Source organism: Amia ocellicauda, chromosome 6 (genome assembly GCF_036373705.1).
Source record: "Amia ocellicauda isolate fAmiCal2 chromosome 6, fAmiCal2.hap1, whole genome shotgun sequence".
NCBI lineage: Eukaryota > Metazoa > Chordata > Actinopteri > Amiiformes > Amiidae > Amia > Amia ocellicauda.
The window spans coordinates 5,866,120-5,890,268 of NC_089855.1; the positions used below are offsets into that span (position 1 = coordinate 5,866,120).

A 24,149-nucleotide genomic window follows, 5' to 3' on the forward strand; every position below is an offset into this window, starting at 1 on the left:
ATCTCTCCTTTCCCCCATGGTTAAATTGTGTACCGATCAATTTCTGCCACCCGGCACCCAGGAAGGGATTCGGCTTACAAAATAAACCTTTAGATACGTGAAGGCAAACCAGGTGCAGGAAATTAAAATATATGTGGCATACACTTCAAAGGTTTTTATAATAACAAATTCCTGCTGTGATGAGTGTTTATGTAGTTGTGCACATAGTGGGTGGGCAACTATTATTGAGGAGTAAAACTACCCAAAAGCAGGTTTTAAGGAAGCCTATAAATAATGATTAAGATGAAAACGAACGCTCTGTGGTGCATATGTATGGCACGATGAGAGAAAGCATCTTGTAACGCCGTTGCCGGTCTGACTCAGGCCCACGCTTGTGGCAAATGATTCTGGGCTTGCCTGGCGGTCCGGGCCCTCTGTTGAAGTGGAAGTGGGCTTGCAGTCCTGGTGATCGGGGTTTAGTCTCGAGCCCAGACTGCTCTTCCTCTCCAACATTACACTGTTGTCAGGAATAAAGCGCCGTCTTCTGCTGAGCCATCTGTGGCGCTGAGGGGGCCAGTGCAGTGTGCGTGTCCTCTGGCAGCGTTACAATCATCTAACAGTCTGGGCTACTGTCCAGCACCACGATATTATTTATATTCAATTGTATAAATAACAATGGCTAACCATAAACACTATTATTATTGTTGTTATTATTATTAGTCTGCATATCAAAACATGCAGAGTACTCTTGTCTTGCAGGATGGTTATTTACATTATTAGTTTGAATGTGACGGCATGGGCTCTGGATCAACACAGTCAGTGACTACAGAAAGGTCAGGGTAAGCAAATTAAGGCGGCCATGAAGGAAGCAAGAACTCTGTTGGAATGAAAGAAGCCTTGACACACATGCAATCTGCAAACCACCCAATAAAAGACGAATACATAGATACAGAGAAGCCCCTTGACCTTTACACAACGCTAAAACGATTCTTCCCACCTCTTATTGACGAAAAATAAAAGGCTATTCAGCTTGATTATTATCTCTGCCCATGCATTACATACAATGCTAAAGGAAGATAAATCCTTCTATAGAACATTTACGTCGTACACAGGGTAGATAAGTGTGTGTATATAGATTCTGGGGAATATAATCACCATGTGAATAAATACACCCATTATTAAAATGGCTAAAGTTAATAGCAACTGTTTTTTTCTCCTCCTGCTGTCCTCCAGTATACTGTCAACATGAGAACAGACGCTATTCCCCATAAGCCATTAAACCCACGCCTGTGATTTAACTCCTTTCTATTATGGTTTTTCCATAGCTGCCCTTCACTCGGCGAGTTATGCGTAATAATATCAGCTTTGACGGGTTAGGATGCTTCTGTTGGTTTAATCTACTCACCCTAAAAGAACCTGTACAACATAAATTCCCCTTTCGTTTATAGCTGCTTAATATCAAACGTGTGCAGTATTGGTAAGTGCTTTACTTATTCTTCATTATAATAATAAAAACCTGTCAAATCGGTGCTTTCTACAGGACAGCACTAACGTTGTAAACTGCACACACAATACATTGGTGTTTTTCTAATTATGCAATAAAGTCTGCTTTGTAACATCAACAACCACTGTGGAGTTTTTAGGGCACTGTTTAAAGAATATCACCTATATTTTTCACTGCCATCCTGCTTTAAACATGATTCAGGGATTACAGAGAGTAATATATTTATATATTTTTCAAGCTAACAGCCTTTTTACATTAACAGAACCAACATTCACAAGGCCAGACTACAAACTGTGTCATGGACACTCTTTCTGCTTGGATTAACATATCGTTTAAAGCACAGATTACAAAAAGTAATAAATAGCACTTTTATTCCCCTGGCTTTCACAATTATCAGAATACAGTTTTTGATTTGATGTGGCAAGAAATGACAAATGTAATGTTTATATTATATATAATATTCCATATTCTCCCTCAAAAATAACTAAAGCAATGATTTAATGGATTGGGTCAGAGAGGGCAGTGTTAGTGATCATGCTGAGAGGCAAATAGAAAGATCTCAGGATCTATAGGAGCCATCAAAATGTCCCAGTATTGAGTTGGAGCCATAATGTGGCTACTAATACATAAGTGATTATCTGTTTAACTAGATTAATGTATTCAATATCTCATATGTCAGAAGCACATGTTTACTTTGTAGTGTTTTGCATCTTAACATTGCATTGCATATCTAAATACCTTGACATGCCAGTGTGCTTAAGCATATCTCTGGGTAGAACTATCATGCCTTAACCTTTGAATATGCTCAAACATACAGTATATTTATCCAGCCTAAGCACTGGAAACCTGCAATATGTGTGAACACCTTATGAGTGTGTAAGCTACCTCACCTTCACTTGCACTCATTTGAATCCAATGATTCTGGAAATGCAAAAAAGCAAGCAAGCCCCTGGGTATTGTTCACGTTTTAATACTCATGCACATGCTGTCGCTGTGGGGGTGGGAGCTGCTGATTTCACAGGGGCTCCTCTGTGCCCGAGACACGCGTGTTACCGCATTTACCATCTTACAACTGCAGTGGACCGGCGGGGGTCGTATAGGTGCCACTGTGTCACTGCAACACTAACACCACATTGCAAAATCAAGAATATTATGATGGCTTTAAAGACGCGTGAGCGGAGGGCGGGCCGGGGGCAGGTCTGGACGCATCATTTCCTCTCCCCCACCCCGGCCTCCTTCCTTCAAGACCGCAGCGAGAGCAGAGCTGCTACCGACAGCGGCGGCGAGAAAGACAGTGGCAAGGAGGCCGACTTTGCAACTTTCCCTCTGCTTGTTTTGTTTTTGCATTGTTTTTGTATCCTTTCCGAAGTGTAGTTGTATATATTTATTTTATCCGACCATGCCGAACATCGTGCTTTTTAGCGGCAGTTCCCACCACGACCTGTCACAGAAAGTAGCAGACCGGCTCGGGCTGGAGTTGGGCAAAGTGGTCACCAAGAAATTCAGCAATCAAGAAACGTGGTAAGGTTTCCCCGTCCAGAGGGTGACGCGATGGCCCGGCTGCGTGTGCGCGGCTACAGTGTGTCTGCTGGGCTGTGGTTTCCTGCATGCATGTCCTGCGAGCATCGCCTGGATCAGCAGCCTGGGCTCTGCAAAGCTGGTCTCCACTGGTGTGTGTGTGTGTGTGTTGAAGCTGCACATGCATTACATCGCAGACACTTTGCACGGATAGTAACGCAGCCAGGGTCCATTTTGCGCTGCCTCCCCGCTCGGCACCATGTGACCCTGCCGTGCAATCCGTGCTGCCTTTCATCGACGTGCTGTTTATTGTGGAGGGTGCGTTTGCTGCCCGGTTTAATCGCATTGAATGGATTTGAATAGTGCTCGTGTGTTGCTTCGTTTACGCATTACTTCGCCTGTTTCCGTACGAATACCGCGCACGTGTTTGTTTTACGACGCGCAGACTTCCCGGAGTCTGCGCAGATCCTGCAGGAGGAAACGTCACGGGTCTTGGGTCCCAGATGTCCGCAGGTCTGCGCGGCTGCACCAATGGGAGCGGTGGGGCTGTGCAGATCTGCGCATAGTTGCGGACATCAGCGCTACACGAACGCATGTACACAACACGTAAGGCATCACTTCGTCATCTCCTGTCCTGTGAAATAAAATGCTAGATACGACAGTGAAATAAACGTATTTAATTAGACTTTTTTTTGTTTGTTAATGGAATACTTCTGTATTGATGCATGAAACATTGCAGACGATTACTATTAATATTGCCTTCATTTATTTCTTGGCAGATTCCCTTATCCAGAGTGGCTTAATTTCCCCAAGAAACACTTCAGACACTCCACAGGGGTGTCAGGCTGCAGTCCTGGGGGGCCACAAGTCTGCTGGGTTTGGGTCCAAAAGGAGATCCCAGTTATTCAGTGTAATTATTTACTCAGGCAGGCTTATCTAAAACCTTATATTTTTACTTATTTTTTAGCCAAAGCCTTAGTTTGTTGATGACTCAAAGCACTGAAACCACATAACATTTCAGAGTCAGGAGAGAAATGTTCAGTTCATCCAGTTAATTGTTTAATTAGACCAATTTAGCATCCAAAAGCTGGGCTGGAACAAACCCAGCAGACACTGCGGCCCCCCAGGACTGGAATCTGACAGCCTGCTTTACAAAGTGCACTAGATCCAGTGAAGTGCATCCTAGTACAGTGAGCTAACTATTGCATTCCCTGTCTGCGTTATGTAGCGCTATCTTCTGAGAGACTGCGTAGACTTTGGCTGCGTTCACAATACTGTTTTGCCTGATAAATTGTGCCCAATATCGCAGTCTGTGCAGACGAATCTTGGACAGCTTTGATAGAGAAACTGCAATGCAGACTTGGGGAAAGTGTTGTGAATGTGGCCTGTGTCAAATGATGTGGGTCTGTGCGCATACCTTCACCTGAGTGAGGGAAACTGCTTGACCTACTGACATGCTTGATACAGAAATGTAATAGAAAGGGGAAAATGCAAGTTCATAATTTTTAGGTTTGAGTTTTATATCCATACATTCATGCATTGCATGTTGATGTGGATTTTGCATGATTGATTCCCATTTGCTTTTGACATGAGCAATCTGTGTTTCCCTCCACTCCATGTCTGATGAGTCTGCTGTGCCGTTACTCGACCACAGCTGTGCTAGCGCCGTCTGCGCAGACCATGACAGCGCAGACTGCCGACTGCAATGCAGACTCTTTAGGAGCGACACAAGTGAGGCCTGTGTGAGCCGAGGCAAACAGGATCTGCATCCGACTAGTCAAAAAGGAGGGGGAGTCTCCAGTTTCCTACGCTGATGAAGCAATAGACAGCTAAACCTTGTCATGTGCACCTTCTTGACATCTTCAAACTCAGACTTGCACAGAAAGCAAATATTTGTTTCTTATAGGAGAAAAGAATATTGATCTCAAAGTTAGGGATGTAAGGAAGTCTGGACTGTGTCTCTCTGGATGGCGGCACCCTGTTTGTGTCCTGATTAGTTTCAGCTGATCTTGGTGGAATCTGAATTTTATCAGGATCTCATGTTTTAAGCATTGCACACGGCTCCTTATGGTTTCACTTTAGAAAATGTTCAGGAGACCGTGTCCAGTTTTCCAACTCCATTTAGAAATCTACAGGCCGTTAACCTTATGTTGTGCGTTTCTCTGCCCCTTCCATGATAAGTGTTCGCTGGTGTGTAGCAATACCTTCCTGACCAAATGAACCGGTGCTTCATTGATCAGCTCTGTTGAAATGTCTGAGAGTTCATGAAAGTTAGTTTGTAGGTCATTGGAAGTTGATAGGCATGACCAAAACACGTAGGCCTGTAGTAGCAGTTCAAATATTGGTGAGTGAGTGCATTGGATGTGGTGCCAATGGATTCACAGAAAAGGTGGCACACCCTTTGAACATGAATTTAATAATTGCGTAGTTCTCTGATAACGTGTGTATCAGAATTTGAAGATTGATTTGAACTGACTGATGGAGAACTACTTTATACGATAGCAATGTGTTTATCTCTTAAAGAAGACGAGACGTCTGAGACTGGGTACATATTAACTTCTCGGTCAGTTGTATTGTCCGTCTGACTGTTCCTGTATCCTTCATCCATAAAGTGGCTGTTTTTCATTTTGAGTTGCTGAAGAAACTAACAAGATGCTGCTTCCAATAGCTGATTAATTTACGGTTTTACTCTCGGCAGGCTGATGTATAACCCAGAACTGCTTTGAGAAGGATTGTTTTTGGTGGAAGCAGGAGTAAACTGGAGCAAACTATATCGCCGAGAAATAAATTCCCTGTTTGGGTACGTGCTATAAACCAGAAAGGGATCAAAACTGGTCTGTCTTGTTTTTACGCTTTCAGTAATGCAATTGCGCAGCACACATGCATTTAAATGAAATGTTCCAACATGTTTCTGTCTGGGAGTGATGGCTAACAGGAGATGGTTAACGCAGTAGTTTCAGACAATTTCACAGATTCCATGGAAAGTACAGGCCCCGCCCCCTTTGGGAAGTCACCTCGAGTCGAAAGATAACCGTTTCTGCTGCCCATTCTTACAACGATAGCCTTGTGGACAGTGTCTGTGTTGTTGATAAGATGGGTGGTGTTTTCCTCTGCTGTTTATGCTGCCTAACCCCTTTCCTCCCTCACTCGGTGTCGGAATAGAAAGATGTTTTTCAGAGAAGCTGCATGGTTCTCTGATGCCAGACCTGTGTGTTTCGGTGCTTTCGGTCTAGTGAGCCGATCAGACTTCCCTGTGCTTGAATGGTTTGTGCGCTGGTTGTGTAACGTCCCAGTGTGAAGTCACATGACGGGAGAGTTTTGGATGCTGAATGCGAATGACGAGAGACAGATTTGTGCATGTTAACCTCTTCTGTGGTTTTGAGACTTGGCATTCCCCCCCTCCCCTTATGGAGCTGATATCATTTTCTTCAGGTACAATAAAATAGTCCATAAAATGTATCTTGAGTGAGTACATTGAGAGAGTATTAGTTTACAGCTATTCTGATGATTCTGCAGCATTTATCTATTGACTCAATCTGCAGCACACCAAAAATGTGATTCTCAGATGGTATAAACTGAGAGCTCTTATTTTAACTGTGCAATTCATTTTGCAAGGATTTAAACAATGACAACTAGTAACTTAAATTGTTGAGTAGAGAGAAGAACAAAAATATCTAAACGCTATGGTTCCAAAATTGATTTAAAGTTGTGTTTCTCGCCCCCGTGACGAAGATTAAGTGATTGTTGTGGACGGTGCTTTTTGTTTCCTTGTTCTGGTGTGATACAAGGTTGAGGTTGTAGTTCTCCAACAGTAAATTAAGGTTGTCCCCCCCCCCCCCCCAGTGTGGAGATCGGGGAGAGCGTGCGAGGCGAGGATGTGTACATTGTCCAGAGCGGCTGCGGAGAGATCAACGACAACCTGATGGAGCTCCTCATCATGATCAACGCGTGCAAGATCGCGTCCTCCTCCCGCGTGACGGCCGTCATCCCCTGCTTCCCCTATGCCCGGCAAGACAAGAAGGACAAGGTAAGCCTGGACAGACGGAGCCATTGGTGGAGCTCTTTCACCACACCGTTTATTGTTGCTGTGTTGAGACATTTCTGTAAGCTGTAATTAAATATTTAAATGTCCGATCAGGTGATAGATCTAGATATAGAGAGAGTTACAATGGCAATGGGCCGAGCACACTGCAAGAAGAACAGATCAAAGATGGACAGAGGAAGCTATTGAATGGATCCCAAGAGATGAAAAAGGCCTAGAAGTCGACCACATAGAAGATGGGAAGATGAAATCATACACTTTGCAGGCGTGACGTGGAAAAGAGAAGCTGTAGAGAAGTCCTGCATTTAAAAACAAAAAATCAAACCAGACAAATGTCCTGCAGCACCACCATACTCTCTGTGTGCCGAAACATTCACACACACGAGCTCAGCTTCATGGTCTTTCTCACTGCTCGTCAGTTTATTTAGTTTTAAGCGGAAAATAAAAGTGCCAGAAAGATTTGGCATGTAAAGTTTTTAGTTTTTCCAGTTACTTTACCAGGTATTTCAAACCTGGAAGTTGTTCAGTGAAGAACAGGTCAATAGTAGAGTGTGACCTACAGACTCTGTTGCAACTGGATGTTGGTTAAAGATTAACACTTTCGCCGAAGGTCTTTCAGTCCAGATGACATCATTCTCCCCTTCGCCCCAAATTCAGCAGCCGTCTGTCACTGTTACGACACTGCAGGCTCGGAGGAAGCAAGTGTGCTTTTTGCAAGATAAAGAAACCTGAGTCAACATTTTTGGTTGTTGTTGACTGAGTTCTTGTGCACTTGTCAGTTTAGCCAATAAAGATGTTGACATATCTTTTGACTGGGCATTAAGGCAAGTCCCAGTTTTATACCCTTAAACAGGATACTCGACTACTATCGCTTGCATTGCGTTTAAAGTGCGGTGTAAGACCAACGTCAAAATGAAAGTGGTTGGTGCAGTTCGCTTTAGTGCATATAAGGAATCGCTGATCATATCAGATAGGCCTTCAGAATGAAAACTAGATTGTATGTGGTGAATCTCAATGACTTAAAACATTGTGTGCATCATCATTGGCACAGATTATCATTGCGGTGTTTTAGCGTCGCTGTGCTCACTCGCACGCACGCACACGCATGTCTTATGTATGTGTGAGTGGACAGCTTGCTACAATAATGACGTAACCTATTCTTATTTACACATGCAAGAGAACCAGTCAAACCTGTTACCGTGCAGTTGCTTTGTTGGTCAAGAAAATGATTAGTTTCCTTTTAGCCAAGTCCATAATGTGGGGGGGGGGCAGTCTAATGTTAACCGGATTGTGTAGCAGTGCGTTTCCCCCCTCATTGCGGTGGTCCGTCTGTCTCACAGAGCCGCGCGCCCATCTCGGCCAAGCTCGTTGCCAACATGCTGTCGGTGGCCGGCGCGGACCATATCATTACCATGGACCTTCACGCCTCCCAGATTCAGGTGAGTGTGTGTGTGTGTGTGTGTGTGTGTGTGTGTGTGTGTGTGTGTGTGTGTGTGTGTGTGTGTGTGTGTGTGTGTGTGTGTCAGCCTCCAGTCCATCACCATGGCCATTAATCCACGTGTGGGGGAGGAGCTGAGGTGCGTGCAGCACACTGTCACCTCAAAATCAGTGGCGCTGGGCAGGGGTCTGTCGGACCTCATAAAAGGGTCTTATGGGTTTGGAAAAATGGTTTGCAAGGATGGGCTTTTATGAAATGTTGTGACTTTAATATTTTGCCACAGAAAAGTCTTTCCTCAGCATTTTTCTGTAGAATGCTGGTATGTAGAAATCCCCTCCAGCAGTCAACTGATTTACACAGAAAACTAAATACTGTGCTTATCAATAGTTAAGGAAGACTGCCAGTTTGAATCTGTGACTGAAAATGTGTCGCAGGATAAGTTTGGAGTGCTGTATGTAAGAAGAGGTATAAATCATAAGTTTATTAATTCTGGTCAGGAGGACATGTCCCCAAAGCACATTTAGTTCAGGAATCATTGTGGAAACATTTGAATTAAGGTATTTGAATGGCTGTTGAGCTCACTGAACCAAGTCAAGTGCTGCTGTAGGTTGCTTATTAACTTGGCAAAGGTCTAGAAAATGGTTGCACAGAGGATCTGAAATACGCAAAACAAACTTATTAAATTGTAAATGATTGATTTAAATAAAATGCGTGTAGATAAGCAACTTTTGTACTCTTCTCTCCCTCCTTTTTGGTTTTTGTTCTTGTTAATTTTAAATCTGGTCTCGTTGGCTCCTTTAAGGGTTTCTTTGACATTGCTGTGGACAACCTCTATGCAGAGCCGGCAGTTCTACAGTGGATCAAAGAGAACATCCCGGAGTGGAAGAACTGCATAATCGTGTCGCCGGATGCCGGAGGAGCCAAGCGGTAGGGTGGTGTCCGAGTCGCCGCTGGTGCCATGGGGGGCTGGATCGCTGTGGGGGATCTTTGGGGTCCGTCTGAAGTGTAGCAGCTGTTTTGTGGTTTTCAAAGACCATTAGATTGTGATATTGTGAGGTGAATTGTGAGACGTTAATACTCTTATTAATGTATATAAAATCGAACTGTATTTTGACACCATGTACAGCTCAGCTTGAAGACATTTTATAGACATTTAAACTAAAATTGTCAATGACAAAGAATTATGGAAGTTGCTGGGCAGATAATTCCGTGTGCGATTAACGGATTTACGTATTTCTGGACCTTGTAGTCAACATCAAAATGAAATGTGGTGTTTATTTTGGTGTGAGGACTAATACAGAGTCGGTTTTATTAATATCTGTGGACTTTTATAGGGAATTTAAAAATTCTTAAGTGTCTGACATTTTACCGACTTCTCTTGATTCAGAATGAGAGGGGAAAAAGTTTTCAAATCTCATTGCAATATAGTCCATATACTTTTAGGTTTCAAAATAAAGGAAATCCGGTGAAAGATACAATGCATCTTTACATGTCCAAGTTTGAGGAGCTGGGATTGTTCCATTAACCTTTTTATGTGATATGAATTATGTTCCCCTCTTGAATAAAGATGTAAAGGTGCAGTTTGGAGTGAAACTAAGTATGTCTTTAGGTCTTCAGTGTGCTGCAGTGTAGTCCTTGCAACATCAAACCACAAGAGGTCACCCTTTGATCGCTCAGATACACGGCACAGTAACCAGATCTTGTGCTCATGTTCAAGTTCCTAAAAAAATTAATTGTGCAATTGTGAAAGAAACAGATTTATTGAAGTCCCTTGCCCTTTCTGTTTAAAATCCAAATATAGCATTTACTAGACCCTTTTAGCGCTAGGGTGTTATTCTGAAACAAAATATGAAGAAATCACTTTTAACTTCTATAATTGAACAATAGTGTCTACTGTCCGAGGTGATGCTCTCATCTGGGAAGGTTTGACTAAGTTCTAACCCGATGTTCAGTTCTGACCCAGCCACTCTCTTTAGGTGAACGGTCCCGACAGGTTGACCAGAACCCTGTTGTGGTTCTGCAGCAGGCGTACTGTAAAAACAGGACGCACTGCTGCAGTATGTGAGTGTGTGTCCGCTCTCGTTTTAGGGTGACTTCCATCGCCGACCGGCTGAACGTGGAGTTCGCTTTGATCCACAAGGAGAGGAAGAAGGCCAACGAAGTGGACCGCATGGTGCTGGTCGGGGACGTGAAGGACCGAGTGGCCATTCTGGTGGATGACATGGCGGACACTTGCGGCACCATCTGCCACGCGGCTGACAAGTGAGTGGCCGCAACGGAGGCCTGGTACGGAAGTGAAACCGCGCAGGACGTCTGGGCAGACCCGTGCAACGGCAGGCGGACTAGCCAAAGGAGAAACGAGACTCTTGTTCTGGTTGAAAAGCCTTGGCACTCATTTATCTGGGGCCTTGATTGCACATCTCTGGACAGATTTGTCCATATTCTGCCAATCCTGCGAATTCTGTGACAGTCACTGAAAATGATGCACTGTTGCAGAAATGCTCTAGTAAAGAAAATAATTTCATTAATTTAAGTCTGTTCTATTGTTTAAAACTGAGATTATAACCTTATACATATTAGAATTGAGTATTGTATACTGTACTGTATTTCAGTATAAATGCAAAGAATGTATACATTAAAACAGAACTGTACGTCCTATACATATTTTAATTAATACTGTGTGGTTTACACAAGTTGTAAAACTGATATTTTAACGAAATCTTAATTTCTGTTTAAGGGTCTCATCCATTTCAGTATAATATCTCTAAACTATCAAAATGGAAACCGTTAAGTGCAGAGTTCAAACCGAACCCGCCACATAATCGAAGCGCTTTTCAGGAAACTCATAAACCACGAAGCATCTAATTTATTTCCTTTTTTTTGGCCTAGATTGATGTCTGCTGGAGCTACTAAAGTCTACGCCATTCTGACCCACGGTATCTTCTCTGGGCCGGCCATCTCCCGCATAAACAACGCCGCTTTCGAGGCCGTGGTGGTGACCAACACTATTCCCCAGGACGAGAAGATGAAACAGTGTCCCAAGATTCAGGTACTGGGGGTTTATTTGTTGTGAATGTTAAACTGTATGTGTACGGGTGATTGTTTGCTTGCTTTTCTCAAGTCACAAAATCGAATTTTCTCCAATTATACGATGCTTGTCTCTTGAGCTAATGCAAAAATACCACAGAAAGATTAAAGATAGATCGTTCTCGCTGTGCTGCAGGTGATCGACATCGCCATGATCCTGGCTGAGGCAATACGGAGAACCCACAACGGAGAGTCGGTCTCCTATCTATTCAGCCACGTACCCCTGTGAGGTGGAGGAGATGCGCGGACGGGAGTTTTCCTGGTCGGCTTCTGTACGACTCTAGTAGCACCACCCTCGACACTTGGAGGGACCACCGCAAGAGACTAAACGTTCATCTGATCTCGAGTGACATTTCCAGCTCCAGACGTCGCCTCACGGACGGGATTCCTGCGAGGCGAGGCGCTCACTTTCCTGCTTTAAGACCCAGAACACTGAATGTTGCCTTAATTGAGGGGCTTAGTTTTAGTTTATACCTCATGGTGTTTGTATGTTGATGTGAATGAAGAATTCCCTTCGAGTTCCCTTCGTCTTTCGATACACATTGATGGCTTTTGCTACAGATTTATAAATGTATAAGTAATAAACAAAAGTTGTATTTTAGTTTTGTGATTTATCTGCGGGTGAAAGCTATTTTCTCTTAAGTATTGAATCTACCAAATAGTCCTACCCATTCTTAATACGGAATTGAAATGTTTCAGCAGAAGGTCATTTACATTGCTGCGGTCTTCTCCCTGTGTGTCTTAATTTGTTTAGTTTTTTGGGGTTGGGATATTATTTTTCTTCATGCTTTGATAATAAAATAAGCAATAAATACAAAATATTAATGCGGTTTTGAAATAAACAACCCAACAAAAAAAATCCGATTTTTGGAATTCGGTCCCAAGTTTATTTTACAGGTTAAAGAGAAACAGTTGGAAAATGTTACATTATCTTCTTTTGGGGGGTTAGTATTCAAAAGTAGTCACACTTACCAAAGTACTTCATTCTCAAATAGTTTGGGTGGGACTGTAATCTCTGCTTGTGTTACAGATGAGCTGCTTTCTTGTCCTTTTGTTCATTTCCGTTAAATATCTGCTTTCTAGTTTAATTTGTGAGGGGTTACTTTTTATAAAAATAAGTAACCAGTACGTTTCATTCAAAATAAAGCTGGTTATGTGAAAGATTTGAGTCTTGTTTTGTGGGGGGGAAGTTTAAATCTCACCTGAGCTTTGCATTGTTGGAACACTTACCTTTTCAAATTGCTTTGTAGTAGTCGGTGAAAATCTGCAGTCTCTGAATCTGACTCTTCACATCAATTTAAAGTTATCGGTTAGATGCTTCCTTATTGCCTCGGCTTTTGCACAGGGGACGTCTGGTTTTGTTATACATAAGTCTATGCTGTTGTAAGCGTAGAACAATGTCTTTTAAGATTATACAAATAAAGATCTTAATTTATTACGTAATGTTAGATCTTCAAAGGATAAGGAGGCCTAAAAACATCCCTTAAAGTCTGCAGCATGAAGGGGTTTGATGCAGGTTACAGTTTAAAGGGCATTATTCAATGATCTAGGTATTTTATGTGAATGCCAGTTTCATTTCTCTTTCGGGTTGTTTTTTTTTGTGGCGCTATTTTCACAAGTTACTTGATATTTACATTTATATTTTGTTTGGAAGAAATCAATTGCATATGCCTAAGGAAATAAAAAATGAATACTACTGCAATTCAGTTTTTGTTTGTTAAAAGGATGCGTTTGCCCTCCACGTGTACTGGATCAGTTTGGTTTTAACTTGGGTTATATGAATTCTTAAGACGATGGCTTGTGAATGCAGCCATGGTTTTGAGAGAGAAAAGATGTATAAAATGGAAAATTACCCAAAGTTAGCCCAAGATTCCATGTGAGCTTGCAGGCTTTGGCTAGCATTCGCAATTTGTTATATTCAGAGTTAAGAATACCACCCAAAGGGGGGTTGTGGTGCTGTATACCCATGCAAGGCAGGCCAGATCTGAGACTGCCGCCTGCTACAGATTCACACATATGGGGCAAGTAGGAGTCCTCCACAGCTCTACCTGTGTGGTCAGGCCAAAGCACAGCATGAGTGATGTGTGCCCATCTGCACAGCAGCTGTGCAGGTCATGTAGCAGGGAAACTGAAGGAGATATAGTTATAGTATGTATAATAGGTATAGATGTGTGTGTGTGTGTGTGTGTGTGTGGGTATATATACAGTGAGGGAAAAAAGTATTTGATCCCCTGCTGATTTTGTACGTTTGCCGACTGACAAAGAAATGATCAGTCTATAATTTTAATGGTAGGTGTATTTTAACAGTGAGAGACAGAATAACAACAAAAAAATCCAGAAAAACGCATTTCAAAAAAGTTATAAATTGATCTGCATGTTAATGAGGGAAATAAGTATTTGACCCCTTCGACTTAGCACTTGGTGGCAAAACCCTTGTTGGCAATCACAGAGGTCAGACGTTTCTTGTAGTTGGCCACCAGGTTTGCACACATCTCAGGAGGGATTTTGTCCCACTCCTCTTTGCAGATCCTCTCCAAGTCATTAAGGTTTTCGTGGCTGATGTATGGCAACTCGAACCTTCAGCTCCCTCCACAGATTTCCTATGGGATTAAGGTCTGGAGACTGGCTAGGCCACTCCAGGACCTTAATGTGCTTCTTCTTGAGCCACTCCTTTGTTGCCTTGGCTGTGTGTTTTGGGTCATTGTCATGCTGGAATACCCATCCACGACCCATTTTCAATGCCCTGGCTGAGGGAAGGAGGTTCTCACCCAAGATTTGACGGTACATGGCCCCGTCCATCGTCCCTTTGATGCAGTGCAGTTGTCCTGTCCCCCTAGCAGAAAAACACCCCCAAAGCATAATGTTTCCACCTCCATGTTTGACAGTGGGGATGGTGTTCTTGGGGTCATTCCTCCTCCTCCAAACACGGCGACTTGAGATGATGCCAAAGAGCTCGATTTTGGTCTCATGTGACCACAACACTTTCACCCAGTTCTCCTCTGAATCATTCAGATGTTGGCAAACTTCAGACGGGCCTGTACATGTGCTTTCTTGAGCAGGGGGACCTTGCAGGCGCTGCAGGATTTCAGTCCTTCATGGCGTAGTGTGTTACCAATTGTTTTCTTGGTGACTATGGTCCCAGCTGCCTTGAGATCATTAACAAGATCCTCCCGTGTAGTTCTGGGCTGATTCCTCACCGTTCTCATGATCATTGAAAGTGAGATCTTGCATGGAGCCCCAGACCGAGGGAGACTGACAGTTATTTTGTGTTTCTTCCATTTGCGAATAATCGCACCAAGTGTTGTCACTTTCTCACCAAGCTGCTTGGCGATGGTCTTGTAGCCCATTCCAGCCTTGTGTAGGTCTACAATCTTGTCCCTGACATCCTTGGACAGCTCTTTGGTCTTGGCCATGGTGGTGATGTTTTATAGTTAATAATTTAGTTTTATCTTCCAAGTTTTCGGCATATTGTTCAGTGTTTGGAATGAAAAGAACCCAAAGTTTTTTTATTCTGTGCCTTTGGCTAATACATTTTTTTCTTTCTTTTTTCTTTGTTGTGGTATCGAGTATTGTTTTGGTATCAAATATTGTGATACTAAACCTGGTATCGGTATCAAAGTCACAATTCTGGTATCGTGACAACACTACACCAAAGTATATATATGACACTGAGAATACGGAAATTTAAAACAAAGTGCAGCTCAGTGTGATGACTGCCAAACCACATCACTTGAAAAGCAGTCCAGAGCAGTGCAAACATGCGCAGCCGCAGATGGAGGGGACTTTTCAGACAGCCAACCAGGCTTGAAATTACAGTCTGCTACAGTCGAAAGGCTCTGTTGTAAAAGTGATCCATGCCGAAAGCAGATGGTGCCAAAACACTGTACTTCCCCACCGGGTGTTTTTGCAGGTCGTGTGACACGAAACTTACCAGGTGAAATTGCTCTCTGCTTGTACAGATAAAGGCAAGCAAATCACACAGTGGATTCAAAGCAAATGTTTTAAAATCAGATTAATTGTATAAACCTTAGGATTGTATAAATGTTTCCCTTTTCGATACCTTTGGAATCTCCTCTCACAGACATCATAACCTTGTCATGATCACAGCATCTTAATGAGGAGAATGGGTGTGTGTATGCAGTAACGTGTGCAGCTCGTGATCAGAAATAATTGTTGTTTTTGTTCTGAAGGATCCGGGCCACACAGGCCTTTAAAAATGTAAATTATGTGACTTACGCCACCATTAATAAATTGCTGAGTATTGGGACTTTTGCCAGTATAGAGATAGTATTTTTTATAGGTGTTATTACATTGTGTACTTCTCCTGCAATTGGATCCACCAAATTAATTGTGTAAAAAAAAAAAAAAGTTAAAATCTGTGATACATTCACATTTTGATCTACAAACAAACACTGGGGCCAACAGGGTACCTGCTCACTGCTGTTGCTTACCCCTTACCCTTACCCCCATCATGTGTGTCAATAATGGTTATTTCTGAACCTGTTACAATTGGAGTTTCAAGAAGTATGTTCAAAACAATAAGCACTCATTCAGCACCACCCAGGGGAGTGCATGACTGGACACGTGCTTGTTGGGGAAACCACAACACCTTAGTAATCAGTGGGTTTCACTTTCATTTTACTGAGAAATTGTAACTGAGAAATGTGAACCAACGATAATGCAAAACACTGAGAGTTGGTGTATCTGTTTATTTTATTATTCAATGCTCCACTGACTCTGAAAGAGCGCACCTTTGACTGGGGTATTTTTAAGCAAAGTTGACTTGGTGGAGTTTTTTGGATAACATTTTCGAACAGCCATGAATTGGTGGATTTGCTTTAAAAGGAAAGAAAGATAAATAATGAAAAACATAGTTGTGTTGTGTGTACTATCTGTTAGTGAAGTGCTGTTAATAACATTTTCACCTTTAAATATTGTTCAAACTGTTTAAAGGAAATGAAACTTTGGTTCCATCCAATCTAATGTGTTTAAATTAAAATATTTTCCAAACCATGTCCAAATGTAATATTAACTAGGAATGTTATCCTAATTTTCTTAAACTATAGATTAATATGCATGCAGTTAATTTCATATAGCCATGTGTGGTAAAATCCAATACATGAGCAACCCTAATGAATAAAACCATAAAGCCTAAAAAGAACATTATATAAATATCTCTAGCCTACATGTATTCATCCTACTGAATTGTAAAATAATTTCCCTTGTTAAGGATGTCACAAACTGTATTGTGTTATTGAGGCATTGGGTGCAGATCCTAAAACATTAAGACAAATAAATAAAAAACTGACCCACCAGCTAGCTGTCAATTACAAGGCTAATGTTTTATCATGAGATTTGATTTGGTAGATTGGAGAATCCTCAGATAAGAAAGGGCAAAGTTTCAGTTTAATTGCACCGCAGAATAAAGCTGCTATAATGTCTTCAATGTTTAAAAACACAACCCACACATATTCAACAATAGCTGCTGTGCTCGGGTTTCAAGGTTTGCGGCAATGGGGAAGTACGGCACTTTCACACGTCTGCACATTCATTCACTTTCCTATACTACTCAACCTCAAGCAAACACCCAGATGTCACAACCATGAGGGGAAAGCTCCATGTTGGCTGAGACTGGTCTGATGTCCACTGGAGTGGAGGATTGTTTGGAGAGCATTGGACTGTTAGCTAAAACCCAACACTGCTTGACAGAGGAATATAATACATACATATCTCTCTCTCTCTCTATATATATATATATATATATACATATATGTATTTCAAAATAGATCTTCACCTGTTTTAAACCAGCGGCCACAGTGAGTATCACTTCTACATTTACTTGTTTAAAAACTCTTCTAATATTTGTTCAGAATTAATATAAAGATTTAACAACTATTTTCAAATGGTGTAACTGCCATGTTGTGTTACTATGCATATGATTTGGACACTGTAGCACTGTATATTTTTATGCAGGACAGTGTGTATAATATCACAGATACGGATGTGCATGGAAGGGTCTCTAAAAATAGAGTCTCTAAAAAACCTTCAGATTGAAAGAATACACATGAACAAAGTCTTTCTCTTACTGGAAAACATATTGAAGTACACTTATCAATTAACTGCAAAGTCATGTTGACTCATTGTGTTTGTCCAAACAGCTATTGAGGGGTTTCCATCAGGTGGAGGCTTTTTTGGTAGTTGTAGCTGGAAAGGCTGAGGCTAATTTTGAAATAATAAGAACCTAAGAAAGTTTAAAAACAAGGCCATTCAATCCATGATGCTAACTGAAATTGTGGCTCAAATGTCGAATGTGCTCTAGGGGCATTATTAGGAACACTTACGCACTTATTCAACAGGTTCTACAATATAAAAACATACACCGATCAGCCATAACATTATGACCACTGACAGTTGAAGTGAGTAACACTGATAATCTCGTTATCATGGCACCTGTCAGTGGGTGGGATATATTGGGCAGCAAGTGAACATTTTGTCCTCAAAGTTGATGTGTTAGAAGCAGGAAAAATGGGCAGCGTAAGGATCTGAGAGACTTTGACAAGGGCCAAATTGTGATGGCTAGACGACTGGGTCAGCGCATCTCCAAAACTGCAGCTCTTGTGGGGTGTTCCTGGTCTGCCGTGGTCAGAACCTATCAAAAGTGGTCCAAGGAAGGAAAAGCGGTGAACCGGCGACAGGGTCATGGGCGGCCAAGGCTCATTGATGCACGTGGGGATCGAATGCTGACCCGCATGGTCCGATTCAACGGACGAGCTACTGTAGCTCAAATTGCTGAAAAAGCTAATGCTGGTTTTGATAGTAAGGTGTCAGAACACACAGTGCATCGCAGATTGTTGCGTATGGGGTTGCGTAGCCGCAGACCAGTCAGGGTGCCCATGCTGACCCCTGTCCTCTGCCGAAAGCGCCTACAATGGGCACAAGAGCATCAGAACTGGACCACGGAGCAATGGAAGAAGGTGGCCTGGTCTGATGAATCACGAATTCAAGGTGTTGACTTGGCCTCCAAATTCCCCAGATCTCAATCCAATCGAGCATCTGTGGGATGTGCTGGACAAACAAGTCCGATCCATGGAGGCTGCACCTCGGACTTAAAGGATCTGCTGCTAACGTCTTGGTGCCAGATACCACAGCACACCTTCAGAGGTCTAGTGGAGTCGATGCCTCTACAGGTCAGGACTGTTTTGGCGGCAAAAGGGGGACCTACACAATATTAGGCCGGTGGTCATAATGTTATGGCTGATCGGTGTAGACAATATATACATCCAATATTTCAACTGTGTTTGCAGTTTATTTCTAAGCTTACACCCTTATCCAGGGCAACTTACAGTAACAATATACATATTACAATGGATATATGATGATGATGATGATGATGATTATTGTTGCTGTTATTGTTGTTATTATTGTTATTGTTGTTTTGTATTGCCATTGTATTGAGTATTTATTCATTATATCCCTCTGCTACATTCTAGGATTTGTTCACACTGTTCAGTTTCTGTAATTAGACATTTGTTTTCTATGGAAGGTATCGTAATAATTTCTAGTTTTGATCTGCAGCTAAATACTTAATATGCTATGCTAACAGATTAATAATCAACAAGTAGCTAATGAGTAGATATGTTAAACCCTCTGGTACATTTCTACTACCCCACTTATGTGACCCTGTGGACGACTCTCAGTAACGACAGGAAGGTTCGTTATCAATATAGCCATGTTTACCTCATCCCTGAAAGTGTCAAGGCCAGGGAAATCAGATTTTATGAGAACTGAGTGTCTCTGTCTGCTACAGACTTCTCAAGAGACAGAAAGAAAGGCAGATGCCCACAAAGGAAGTAATTTGGATAAGTTCAATATAGCTGCTGATCAATATTAGAAATTCAAGTACTGTTTTCCAAAAACTGTTAATTATTATTATTATTATTATTATTATTATTATTATTATTATATATATATATATATATATATATATATATATATATATTTTTTTTTTTTTTTTTTTTTTTTGCAGACACCCTTGTCCAGGGTGACTTACAAAATATAAACGCAATACAAAGTGCAATAATACAGTGCAATTCAAGATATAATACATTTAAAAAATTCACAGTTTACACAAGTGTATATGAGATATACAGTTAAAAAATATATAAGGTCTTACACCTAAAATGAAAAAGCTGATAAGCGCAGACAAGATGTTCAGTCAAAGTTAAGAGCTAAGGCAAGGGGAGCATAGGTATTATTAGATATCAAAATAAACAATACAAGTGCAAGTAATGCAAAGGCAAGCGTAAGACAAAATGTTGTACAAGTGCAATCTTACAGGAGAATGACTAAATTACAAGTACAGTCTGAAAATATGCGTCTTGAGTAATTGCCGGAAGGAGGTCAGGGACTCTGCTGTTCTGACTTCAGTGGGAAGGTCGTTCCACCACCTAGGGGCCATATTGGTTGGTCTTAAATAACAAAACACAAAAATTTATCTTCAGATATCATAAATGACTGATTGGTTAAAGAAACAATGATTTATATTAAACCTGCTTGAACCAAACAAAATTCTGTGTTTGTTTCCAACCACAGATTTTTTTGTACCTTTGCAGATGGCATGTGAAAGACCTTCAAAGTGGATAATGATCATCCTTCTCTTGGGGTTTCTTACCTCCAAACTCTTGGCCATTGGCTGGTACCCCAAAAGTCTGCCATGTAACGTAAGTCTCCAGAAGAACGGGAGTTCTGTAATTGTGGACTGTAATGAAAGAAGACTGACAGAGGTACCAAAAGGGGTGCCAGGAAATGCAACAAACTTGACAATGACCATCAACCACATCCCCAACATTTACAAGACTTCCTTTGTAGGCCTGGACAACCTCACAGAGATTGATTTCCGCTGCAACTGTGTGCCTATAAAGATAGGGCCCAAGGACCGCATGTGCACAAAAAGCCTGACTGTGGAGGATGGGAGCTTTTCTTCGCTGAAGAACCTGAGGGCACTGTACTTGGATGGCAATCAGCTCTCCAGCATACCTAGGGGACTTCCTCCCAATCTGAAATTGCTCAGCCTCGAAGTGAACAAGATTTTCACCATTCTTAGGCAGAACCTATCAGAACTGACAAACGTGGAGATTCTTTATTTCGGACAAAATTGCTACTATCGTAACCCCTGCAATACATCGTTTGAAATCGAGGAAGGCGCATTCCAGCAACTGGAGAAGCTGACTTTGTTATCGCTCAAATCAAATAACCTATCTTATGTTCCTCATAATCTTCCTTCAAGTCTAAAGGAGCTGTACCTTTATAATAACAACATTCAAAGAATATCAGAAGACGATTTTAAAAATATGACCAATCTAGAAACACTGGATCTGAGTGGAAACTGCCCACGATGCTATAATGCCCCCTTCCCTTGTGACCCCTGTCCGAACGATTCCCCATTGCAGATAGATCTACTAGCATTTCAGACTTTAAAGAAACTAAAAATATTGCGCCTTCACAGTAATTCTCTACGCAAGGTCCCTTCGGAATGGTTTCAAAACATGAATGAACTTAAGGTTTTAGACCTTTCATCAAACTTTTTGGCGACAGAGATAACTGTGGCCATTTTCCCCAAATTCCTGCAAAACCTTGAAGAGCTTGACCTTTCCTTCAATTATGAAAGACAGCGGTACCCAGCTTCACTTAGCCTCAGTCAATCATTCTCTTCATTAACTTCACTCACAGTCTTGAGGATCAAGGGTTATGTTTTCAAAGAGCTGACAAGCAGAGATTTAGAACCGTTAACGATGCTCCATAACCTGGAAGTAATTGATCTTGGCACCAACTTCATAAAACTGGCCAACCTCAATATTTTAAGACAGTTAAGAAGTTTTCAAATAATAAATCTCTCAGACAATAAAATATCCACTTCGTCCGAAGAAGGACCGAGTAATGGGCGGTCTTCCCTTTATTCTCCAATGGGAAGCAGTGTCCAGTACAATGATGGAGAAATCCATTATTTCAGGTATGATGAATATGCAAGAAGCTGCAAATCGAAGGACAAGGAACCTGGGTCTTTCACCGTGTTTGTGAACAAAAAATGTAGCCAGTTTGGAAAAGCACTAGATATTAGTAGGAATAATATATTTTTCATTGATCCCAAAGAATTTATATTACTCGGAGAACTTAGATGTCTCAACCTCTCCGGCAATGCCATGAGTCAGTCATTAAATGGCTCTGAATTTATTCACTTGACCAATCTGCAGTATTTAGATTTTTCATTCAACCGTCTTGATTTGCTGTATGCTACAGCTTTCCAGGAACTGCAGAATTTAGTCATTTTAGATATCAGTCATAACAGCCATTACTTTTTATCCGAGGGATTAACACACATGTTAAATTTTACAAATAACTTGCCCAAACTGCAAAAAATAATGATGAACTACAATAGAATTTCCACATCAACCAACACCGAGCTGGAAAGCAATTCCTTGGAAGTCCTGGAGTTTAAAGGAAACCGTCTAGATGTTTTATGGAGAGATGGAGACACGCGATACAGTCATTATTTTAAAAAATTATTCCGCTTAAAAGTCCTTGACATCTCTCACAACAATCTTAACTTCATCCCTGAGCAGGTTTTCCGAGGCATGCCAGACCAGCTCTCTGAGCTCTACTTAAACAATAACAGGCTGAAAACTTTCAACTGGGGGAAGCTACAATTACTCCCTCACTTGCAGATCTTAGACCTCAGTAACAACAAGCTAACGACTGTGCCTCGTCAGCTCTCCAACTGTACCAGATCCCTGAAAAATCTTCTCTTGAGCAAGAACCAAATCTCCAAACTGACCACGTATTTCCTGAGGGACGCATTTAACCTGAAGTACCTGGACATCAGCTACAACCAAATCAAATACATACAGCAGTCCAGTTTCCCGGAAAACGTTTTGAATAAATTAGATATGCTACTGCTGCATGGGAATAAGTTCATGTGCACGTGTGACGCAGTCTGGTTCACAGTGTGGATCAACCAAACGACTGTCAACATTCCTCGACTTGCTACAGACGTCACCTGTGCGGCCCCTGGGGCTCAGAGAGGCCGAAGTGTCATATTTCTGGATCTGCAGACGTGCCAGCACAACTCCATTTCCATCATACTCTACATCTTTCTAACTTCCTTCATTCTCTGCTTCCTCACGCTGTCAATTTCCAGTCATCTCTTCTTCTGGGATGTCTGGTACATCTATCACTTCTGCACTGCCAAGGTGAGGGGCTACCATCCCCTGTCGTCACAAAACACGTGCTATGATGCGTTTGTCGTATACGACAGAAAGGACGAGGCAGTCTCCGAATGGGTTTTCCACGAGTTAAGATCTCACCTGGAAGAAGAGGGGGACACACACTTCCTGTTGTGCTTGGAAGAGAGAGACTGGATGCCTGGTTGCCCACTCATTGACAATCTATCCCAGAGCATACAGCAAAGCAGAAAGACTATTTTTGTGCTCACCAACAAATACATCTTGAGTGGGAGTTTCAAGACAGCCTTTTACATGGCTCATCAGCGGCTCATGGACGAGAAAGCTGATGTAATTATTCTGATTTTCCTCGAGAAATGCCTGAAGCAGTCCAAATATCTCAGGCTACGTAAAAAACTCTACAGAAGCTCTGTTCTTGAGTGGCCATCAAATCCCCAAGCCAAGCATTTGTTTTGGCTGTGTTTGCGGAATGCAATGACTGCAAATGGCCACACACATTATAATCCGTTGTTTCAGGAAACTCTTTAATGTATATATCTGTGTGGAAGCAGAAAAGCACACCTTTGTGTACTTTTGGTACAGTGACATTTGCATTTATTTTCACTCAGGTGAAATCAAAACTGATCCACTCGCTAGCAGCAAATCATCTGCAGGAGAATCATGGATTTGATTTGAATTGATTTGATTTGATTTGAGCCTCGAACTTTAAGAATATTCTTGAATGCTTCAAAATCGAAGTGAAAAAAAAAAGCAGTGATGTCAGTTTTGAATTGTTTCTTTCTTGTATTGTAAATTTAAAATTCAATTAAGACTGAAAAAAGTAATAATAATGAATTATTGGTATATATGCAGTCTCATTGTCAGTCAGGCCAACAGCTCCCATTTCATACAATTTCTGTATTCTGTAGAGGTGTAATTATTAATCTGTTTTACATCAAGTATTCAATTGTAATGTAAAAATGACAGCCCATCTGGGTACAAGCAAAAAGTATGTACAGTAATTTCAGAGTAGTGCTTTTTATAAGGTTTTCCCCTATAGTCAGTTCCTATTATTAAAAGTTAATAGTAACAAGTAGTCATCTGAATAGCTTGGGTCATTTCCTGTTCCTACTAGACAAAGGACTTCACACTTGCAGACATACTGGTTTTGTTTTCTTTGATTATAATTATTATTATTTGACTTGATCCTATCTGCCTGGACAATGGTGAGCTAACATAATCCTATATGTAAACATATACTTTTCTATAACTTTGTGATTTGTTTAATTAGTAAAATATATACTTAAAGAATGTACTGTATATTTTTAAGATCCAATTTCAGAATTAAATATGAAATATATTATT

The 24,149-nt window shown here is 41.5% G+C and overlaps 2 protein-coding genes across 2 annotated transcripts; both read left to right on the plus strand.

Moving 5' to 3' along the window:
- Nucleotides 1-2,710: 2,710 nt before the first annotated feature.
- Nucleotides 2,711-12,729, plus strand: LOC136750818 (ribose-phosphate pyrophosphokinase 2). The gene is made up of 7 exons (XM_066705919.1): nucleotides 2,711-3,004; nucleotides 6,845-7,028; nucleotides 8,384-8,482; nucleotides 9,284-9,408; nucleotides 10,570-10,743; nucleotides 11,371-11,530; nucleotides 11,705-12,729. Exons 1-7 carry the CDS (start codon nucleotides 2,883-2,885, stop codon nucleotides 11,795-11,797), a joined length of 957 nt encoding a protein of 318 aa, XP_066562016.1. The 5' UTR covers nucleotides 2,711-2,882; the 3' UTR covers nucleotides 11,798-12,729.
- A 7,012-nt stretch (nucleotides 12,730-19,741) lies between these two features.
- LOC136750819 (toll-like receptor 7) lies at nucleotides 19,742-23,339 on the plus strand. Its single transcript, XM_066705920.1, has one exon. It carries the CDS (start codon nucleotides 20,181-20,183, stop codon nucleotides 23,331-23,333), a length of 3,153 nt encoding a protein of 1,050 aa, XP_066562017.1. The 5' UTR covers nucleotides 19,742-20,180; the 3' UTR covers nucleotides 23,334-23,339.
- The last annotated feature ends 810 nt before the right edge of the window (nucleotides 23,340-24,149 follow it).

Coding starts and splice junctions, on each gene's coding strand:
- LOC136750818 (XM_066705919.1), top strand. CDS start 2,883: ATGCCGAACATCGTGCTTTTTAGCGGCAGTTCCCACCACGACCTGTCA. Junction 9,409..10,569: donor GATGCCGGAGGAGCCAAGCG/GTAGGGTGGTGT, acceptor CTCTCGTTTTAG/GGTGACTTCCATCGCCGACC. Junction 10,744..11,370: donor ATCTGCCACGCGGCTGACAA/GTGAGTGGCCGC, acceptor TTTTTGGCCTAG/ATTGATGTCTGCTGGAGCTA.
- LOC136750819 (XM_066705920.1), top strand. CDS start 20,181: ATGGCATGTGAAAGACCTTCAAAGTGGATAATGATCATCCTTCTCTTG.